The sequence below is a fragment of the Sceloporus undulatus genome, chromosome 4 (assembly GCF_019175285.1).
Source record: "Sceloporus undulatus isolate JIND9_A2432 ecotype Alabama chromosome 4, SceUnd_v1.1, whole genome shotgun sequence".
NCBI classification, from domain to species: Eukaryota; Metazoa; Chordata; class Lepidosauria; order Squamata; family Phrynosomatidae; genus Sceloporus; species Sceloporus undulatus.
The window spans coordinates 21,318,255-21,326,781 of record NC_056525.1 but is presented as its reverse complement, the minus strand read 5'-3'; the positions used below and the strand labels follow the sequence as shown (position 1 = coordinate 21,326,781).

The 8,527-nt window shown below is 40.0% G+C and overlaps 1 protein-coding gene across 1 annotated transcript in view; it reads left to right on the top strand.

Moving 5' to 3' along the window:
* Nucleotides 1–4,537: 4,537 nt before the first annotated feature.
* Nucleotides 4,538–8,527, top strand: part of CASS4 (Cas scaffold protein family member 4) — a 74,747-nt gene continuing 70,757 nt past the window's right edge. The window contains exon 1 of the mRNA XM_042462492.1: nucleotides 4,538–4,690. Within this exon, the coding sequence (XP_042318426.1) occupies nucleotides 4,655–4,690 (36 nt within the window). The 5' untranslated portion in view covers nucleotides 4,538–4,654. The remainder of the gene's footprint in view (nucleotides 4,691–8,527) is intronic.

The following is an 8,527-nucleotide window of genomic DNA, read 5'->3' as shown; positions in this document are numbered from 1 at the left end:
GAGGGAATCAGGTCCAGCATTCTTCTCTCCCTCTGAGGCCTGGACCAAGGCAGATGGACCGGAGGGAGGGCTCTTCTTCATCAGGCTAGCCCCTGATGGAACTGGGCCAGCCTTCTCTCTCCCTCGGAGGCCGAACGATGACAGGGAGGGAGGAGCCTCCTTCTTCAGGCTAGCCCCTGATGGTCCTGGGCCAGCCTTCTCTCTCCCTTGGAGGCCGATACAGCAATTTTCTTCCTCAGCTTTCTTTACTATCCAGCTTTCACATCCATACTTAGAAATCTAGAATAGTATGCTCTATGAGCCTGACTTTGGTATTTAATATGAGTGACATATACTCATTATTCCTAAGTAACTCCTGCTCCTGCTATAGAAGGATCATTTTATGGGGTTCTTTTAGCTTGTATTTTAAAATGAAACATCTTTTTGAAAGTAGCACAGTGAGTAAATTATTACCATAAGAATAACAAATAATGCCTGACCCTGAGATTCTAGGTGTTATTGTCCCCCAAACTCATTGTTCCAAGCTCTGGTCCAGCGCAAGATGTAAGTGAATGGGCAGTGCCAACTGTGGTGAAAATATGGGGCCCCTGACAACATATCCAAAGGTACTTCAAGGAAATTATACTACTACCAACTGGGAAAGGAGATGCTATGAAGCAATACTAATAGTGGCAGTTCTGCAGTTGGAAAAAGGGCCCCTACTTAATGTCCTAGAAGCTGAATAAGAAATACTGATGTCTTTTTGAGTGCAAAGTCAAGGTTACACTTCCAGTTTTAATTAAAACTGCTTGGTGGATCAAAAACTTGGGGACATAGTACACATTTGGTAGTCAGGAAGTAAAAGAAGCCAAGAGGAGAAATAGGAGAGATGGGAGCATTTGATCAACTTTGGAAGCTGTTCTGAGTGACAGCTCTGAGAATTTTCCTTGCTGGACCTCCTGCATATAAATTAGGGGTGGAGGATTGCAGCTGCTCCCCTTTTCTCCCCTGCTGTTTGCTCTGCTATCCGGCTGGCTTAGGCAGCTGTGCTCAGCAGCAGGGGAATACAGCAAGAAATGAGGGGGGGAACGGGGGGGGGGCTGATAGAAGTAGAAGGGGTCATTCCTGAAGTAAAGATGAAGGGATGGTTTAAGGTTTTTTTAACAAAATGATTACAGATAAGGCAACCCTTTATGTTTTGTTTTCCAAGAGCTAGTGTCTTTCAGCATAACAAAGGGCACAAGAGTCTTGCGCTTAAACAGTGATAACATGTCAAACTAAATACAATCTTTATAACGTTAATAAATCTATTAGGCGTACAGGTGCCACAAGTTTCCTTTTTTGTTTTTAGCTTCTTGTGCTATTTAACTTCTGTTTTCCAACACTGAGGCATAGATACAATTACAGTGGACTCTTGTTATACACTGGGGTTTGGTTCCAAGACCCCCTGTGGATAACAAAATCCGTGGATGCTCAAGTCCCATTAAATATAATGACATAGCAAAAGGGTGTCCCTTTAAAAAAATGGAAAATTAAGGTTTGATATTTGAAATTTATACTATTTTTGAACATTTTCAAACCATGTATGCTTGAATCTGTGTATAAAAAGTCCATGTATAAGAATGGCTGACTGTACTATATATCAATGCACAACAGAGAGATCTCAGTTGGATAAAATTCCCCAGTATTTGCAGGGATGGAAGGATGGATGACTGGGATGGATGGATGGCATATGCCACCCCAACATCCCAGGGGGGACTATTTGTGCTTGGAATTTAAGAAGAGTGGAAGATGTGCATACCTTACTAGGACAGTGAACAGGATCATATAATGCTGCAGCATTTGGTTGTAGGTCTTTGAGGAGAAAAGAGTTATTGAGTTGTCTACTCAAGGTATGGCTAATATATGGGGATTCCTCTTTCAATGAGAACTTCCTTTACTGAGATTCAGATGGAGGAGCATCAGCTATTAAATGAGAATGAGCCAGAAGGGGAAAGGACCTTTATTGACCATGTGGGAATTGGCTAGAGGCCCTCCTTGATTAATCGCCTATTTTTGAGACTTATATACATATGAATAACCATGTTTATAGGCTGCTTCACTGCTGCCTTGGGCCTCATGTGATAAAATTGTAAAATAATGACAGTTTTCTAGCAGTCTTGTGCATATGTACAGGGAGGCAAATCCAGCTGAATTTAGTGGCAACTATTTCTCAATAGGGCTGAGTAAAAAAATTGTTTCAACTCATTTTTTTTGTGTGCAAGAATTTGAACAATTTAACAAATGTCTTCATGTTGAGAATGGAAACAACTTGAGGGTTTTTTAACAGATTTGTCAATCTAGGTTAAAAGATTTGAATGCTTCACTCTTAAAGTCTTCAGTCAAACCCTAGCCTATTCAACCATTAGTGCAGGATTTTCCCCCAGCTCTTTTCTGATAAATTGAAATTTTGTTCATATCTGTGATAGGGGGAGGGAAGAATCACCACCCCTTTCATTGTCTCTGAATAACATACATAAGATTGGTGACTGTCCTGTTCAGCTTTCAAAACACTTAAAATGTGTTACATCAGTAATTTTTACAACAGTCTTGTAGGATGGATCAGCATGATCATTCCCCATCATACTGCAGTCAGGGAGAAGAGACAGGTATGGCCATGAGAAAGCCATGCTTTATACTGTGGATTACTACATTCATCATGTGGTTATTCACTGAACTAATATCCTTCCCCCCCCGCTCTTGAAATTCCGATGTAGAAAACAGCATATAGCCCTTGTAATACTGGGTGTAATTTGCAGGTTCCCATAATCAGCTTTTTAAGAAGCGAAAACAACAGCAAAACTATGTATTGCTCACAGCTTTGTTGATGGTGATGCTTAAAATGCTTCTATCCCATCCTTTATCATAGGATCTTAGTACTGGGAGAAAGGCAGTTTGTAAATTAATTAAACAAATAATTAAAATAAAATAAATCTGTATGCTGATGATAATGATCTCCAAAGCCTTGGGTGACCTCCCCAACAGTTTTGTGTAAATGCCAAATAGCACTGGGGGCAAAATGAACCTTCTAGAACATCATCAATCAAAGGTTAAGGTGTTGTATTGGTCAGACCATCATCTGAACACAAGAAGGACTGGTACTACCACAGTGCTACCCAGTTCCACTCCAACATGCCATCCAGAATGTCAACTAAAAGCATCTACACTGTAGAAATAATGCAGTTTGACATCACTTTTAAATGCTATAGCTCCATCTTATGGAATCCTGGAATTTGTAGTTCTACAAGCTCTTTAGCCTTCTCTGCCAAAGAGTGCTTGTGCCTCACAAGACTACAACCCAAGATTCTGTAGGGTGGAGTCATGGCAGTTAAAGTGGTGTCAAACTGCATTACAGTCGGCCCTTCTTATACCCGGATTTTTAATACACGTATTCAAGCATACACGGTTTGAAAATGTTCAAAAGTATAAATTTCAAATATAAACTCTTGATTTTTCCAATTTTTATTAGGCACACCATTTTGCTATGTCATTATATTTAATGGAACTTGAGCATACATGGATTTTGTTATCCACAGGGGATCTTGGAGCCAAACCGCAGCAGATAACAAGGGTCCACTGTATTTCTAGAGTGTAGATGCACCCAGATGTACATGCCTCTGCCAAGTTCCTACTGTAGATCATCTGCTATGGCAACTAAATCTGGGTTCAACTCATAACCAGGCCTCAAAATGGATTTTAACTGACTTGGTCATCCATGTAATGCAGGAAAAAATAAAAAAATAAAATGGAATACATTGGTCAGAAATTGTCTAAAGTTCTAATCATATAATCTCACACATGAGCTTGAAGAGGAATTTGTTTTGGTTTTTTTAACCAAAGTTTGACACCACTTTTAAATGCTGTAGCTCCATCTTATGCTTGTTTGGGGAAGGGACTGATCTCTCCTTACCTGCTGGGTCGGTCCCCTTATTTCTTGAAAGCAAGACCCATTTAATTCATTAGGACTTCCATCTGATATTTGGGATGCATGAGTAACATTTTATATGCCTCCTGCTCCCCTTCCTCATCAACAACAATTCTGAATGTGGCACGTGGATGCAAACTGCTTTGCCTACAAATTTTTGATGGCAATCCTATTATCCCTGATGCATTTTCAGTGTGGTTCAAAGCTGGATAAAAGATCACTCAGCTTTACCAATGTCAGTGCACATGTGTGTGTGTGGTGGGGGGTACCTTTAAGGCAGCATTAGTCCCTTTTTGAAAGTAAAGTGCCATACCAACTTGTTACAAGATGTTTATGGCTGTACGCCATCCCTTTCCTCCTGTCAGCTGTCTAAAATAGGAACTACAGGAAGATGAAGCAAAGCAAGAAAGTTTTTTTTTCCTGTGTGTGGTTATTCGCAGAAAAGTGGCAACCAGTTTTGAAAATTCAACCTAATTTTAAAACCTCTTCCATGTTAACTCTTTAGACTGGATTGTTTTAATTTGAACACTGCCTTGGAAATTCCCTTTTATTGCCCCAGTGCTTTTGAAAATGCATTGGAAAGATACAATTTCAGATTCTACTTCTTGAAGAGCAGTTTTTGGTATATGCTGACTTTGCAAAACAAAGCTGTGCTGCTCAGATGACTGATGATGATGACACAAGAGCTGGGGCCAGTAGTTATTAACAACTATGGATAGAACCGTTAGACCCAACCTACTTGTAAAGGTAAGTCACTAGTTTAGTTATTTTTTTAGCATGGTGAAGGAACTATATAATGAGAGATCCTGTAGACATCTACTCAGGGGCTTGATCTCCAGAAAATGTGTGTATAGGAGTACAGCCAATAATTGCATAACGCTATTAAATACAGTGGGACTGACCATTGACTAAAGGTGCAGGCACTGTCATACTACAATGCTATGCTATGCTCGCCTGATACAGTGAACATAGCCTTATTTTCAGTAAACATCCTTCTGAGTACACATCTATGCACATCTATAGTTCTGCACTGAAAGGTTGGAAGGATGCTTGGGGGGGGGGAACAGACTATTTATGACGAATACCTTTAGCAAGGAGCCAGGCAAATCTATCTTTGTCCTTTTTGAGTGGCTGGAGGGAAAGCTGATGAAGAAATTCTCTTTGGATGAGTGTTTCTGGACATTTGGCTCTGGAATAAATAGCATCCACATATTTATTTCAGAGAGTGAGAAATACCAATGTATATTAACTATTTGTAGTGCATATTGGGGGTTGCACTGGCTGTCTATGTGCTTCCAAGCTCAATTCAAAGTGTATGGACCTGCATTTAAAGCCAGCAGGACCCAAATATCTGCCTTCATATCAGTCTGCCTGTGATTTCAAAATATCTATGGAAGCTCTTCTCCAAACACCTTCTGTACGCTATGGTCCAATCCACACTGCAGAAATAACCCAGTTTGACACTGCCATGGCTCAGTGATAAGGAATTCTGAGAACTGTAGTTTTGTGAGTCATTGCACCTTCTCTGTCAGAGAGCTCTGGTGCCACAGCAAACTAAAGTTCCCAGAATTCCCTAGCATTGAGTCAGGGCAGTTAAAGTGGTGTCAACCTGGATTATTTCTACAATGCAGATAGGACCTCAGTATCAGCAACTGCTGGTATCCCAAGATGGCATGTTCTCAGCATAGAGATGTGACCATTACTAACATTGCAATTGTTTAGATACCATATCAAAGGACTTTTGTTTGCCAAGGGATTTTTAAGGGTAACTGACTCTCTGAATGTCATTACATGATGTATTTAAAACCATTCCATACAACTTTAATTGTCACAGCTCTGGCTCAAGGAATCCTGGCTTCTAGTTTTGTGTGGTACTTAGAATTCTCTAGTGTCTTCTGCTGAACTGCTAGAGCAGGACTTGGAATAGTGCAACCTTCCAAATGTTGCCACAACTCTTAACATTCTTCACTATTGGCTATGGCAGCCAAGACTCCTGGGAGTTGCAGTTCAACCATATCTATATTCTTCCATTCCTGCACTAGAGACCTCTAGCAGTGAATTTGAAGTATCTCCTCGCAAAACTATAAACTCTATAGGACAAAGCCCTGACCATTAAAATGGTATCAAACTGCTATGAATGTGTAGTGTAGATACAAAATGGAATCCTGTTGGTGACTTTTGTATGTCACTTTTTTACACTTTGGAAAGAGGTATTCATTACCTCTTTTGTGCAGTGTCCAAACACGCCCCCTTCCACAAAAAAAGAAAGAAAGAAAGAAAGAAAGAAAGAGCTTAGAACTGTTTTCAGGCGGGAGGGAGGGAGGGAGGGAGGGATGGGTAGATTTTTTTTAATGAGTATTGAATGTGTGTTTAATGTTTTGATTGGATTAATGCTCTCTGCAGATTTCAGCAATATATTGTTTTAGCTGTCTTGTTTTAACTTATTTTTGTAAGGTACTATGGGTCCTATATTAGGAGGAAGGAGGGGTATATAAATAAAATGAAATAAAATACCAGACTGCACTCATCAAACCTACCATTCTGCAACTGGGAGAAAAGAACTGAGGTCATTCTTCTGGATCTCTAGTGTGTCAGTTCCCTTCCCCTAGTTGCAGGCTGCCTCTTCCTTCTCCTCCACTAAACAGCTGTGGTACTGACCCCAGGGACTTGAAAACTGCTTTCCAGAGACATTAGCAGCATGGAGCTGCACATGAGGAGTGTTATACTTCACATACTCTGATATAGGATTACAAACATCCAGTCTATTTCATTGTTTTTGGCTGCTCTTCTTTGACTTGATATCATATTTGGATTTTTTAAAGTCTTATTTCAGTTATTTTTTGTTGACTGTCCTGGTATATCTTTAAACTGTTAAGGAAAGTTTAGAAACTAGCTACCCAGTCAATGAATCAAACTGTGTTTGGAGTCTGTGCTTTGAAGAGCCAAAAATGGAAAGTATCTGAAGTAAACGTTAATGCAACTGAGAAGGTGGTGCTGAAGGGAACATAGACATAAAATTGAGATTATACTTGTGGCAATTTGGTTGGCTGGCAGAAGAAAGATAGCATTCTAACTATATTCAACCCATGTCAGTTAAAGGCTGCATTGCACTGCAGAAATAATCCAATTTGACACCACTTTAATTGCCATGGCTCAATGCTATGGAATCCTGGGATTTGTAGTTTGTTGTGGCACCAGAGCACTCTGACAAAGAAGGCTAAATGTCTCATAAAACTACAATTCCCAGAATCCCATAGCACTGAGCCAAGACAGTTAAAGTGGTGGCAAACTGGATTATTTCTGCAGTGTAGATGCAGCCTATGTGTACATTGTTCCATACCATGCTATGCTACTGAGCTTATGCTGGTGATAAAGCCTGCAAGCTTTACTTAAAGGAGTTGTTGTTGATGAAATACCCACCTTATGAACGAAATGATGGTGTTGTGTATTACCTATTCTTAATAAATTCATAAATAATAACATTATCCTCATACACACAAACATGCATCCCTGCATAGGCCCCATGATTTTATATTGCCTTCAAAATGAGAGACAATAATGCTAGTTGGATGAGAACATGAGTCAGTACTTGCAATTGCCCTCATGTCATGTTTGTGGGCTTCTCTTTCTTCCCAAAAGCATTTGATTGACCAGTATGGGAAATGGGAACAGAATGGTGGAACAAGATAGGCCTTTGTTCTGATCAGGCAGGGCTCTGCTTGAGTTCTTAGGCTATCCTTACTTGGTAGTAAATATTCAGTAGGACTTTATTCTAAGTAAGCATGTGCCTTAAGATTAAAAGTAAAGGCAAAGTGTTAAGTGAGGACAGCTCTTTGCTCTTCTGATCAAGCCAACTCTCCTTGTGAAAACTTAATATATTGTTATTATGTGCTTTCAAGCTGTCCTAGTATCTTCTTGGCAAGATTTTTTCAGAGGTGGTTTGCTGCTGCCATTTCTCTAAGGCTGAGAGTGTGTGACTTGCCCAAGGTCATCCAGTGGGTTTCCATGACTGAATAGATTCAAACCCTGTTCTTCTGGAGTCCTAGTCCAATATTCACACCACTGCATCATGACAGCTCCTAATGCCAGAATATATTAATGAATTTAATGCTAGAATATATTTCATAGGCTGCATCTGCACTGCAGAAATAATGCGATTTGACAACACTTTAGCTGTCATGGCTCAGTGCTCTGAAAACCTAAGATTTGTAGTTTATTATGGCATGAGAGCTCTCTGACAGAGAACGCTAAATGTCTCACAAATTTGCAAATCCCAGAATTCCAGAACATTGGCAATTAAAGCAGGGTCAAACTGGTTTATTTCCGCAGTGCAGAGGCAGCCTAAGTGACCAAGTTAGAGTGCTGTCTGACTGGCGACTACACAAAGGTGGCTTCTTTCATCTGGTTAAAGTGATGCAAGAGTTTGCACCCTTATCAGGAAGTAGATTCCATTAACTTTACACAAGTATTATTAGATGGAAGAATTAGCTTATTTTGTTCCTTCTCCCAACAGCCCTGTGCAGTAAGTGTACTGTCTTTGTCTTAAATATAGAAATCTCAGGCTCATGCTGTTCATTTCTTCTG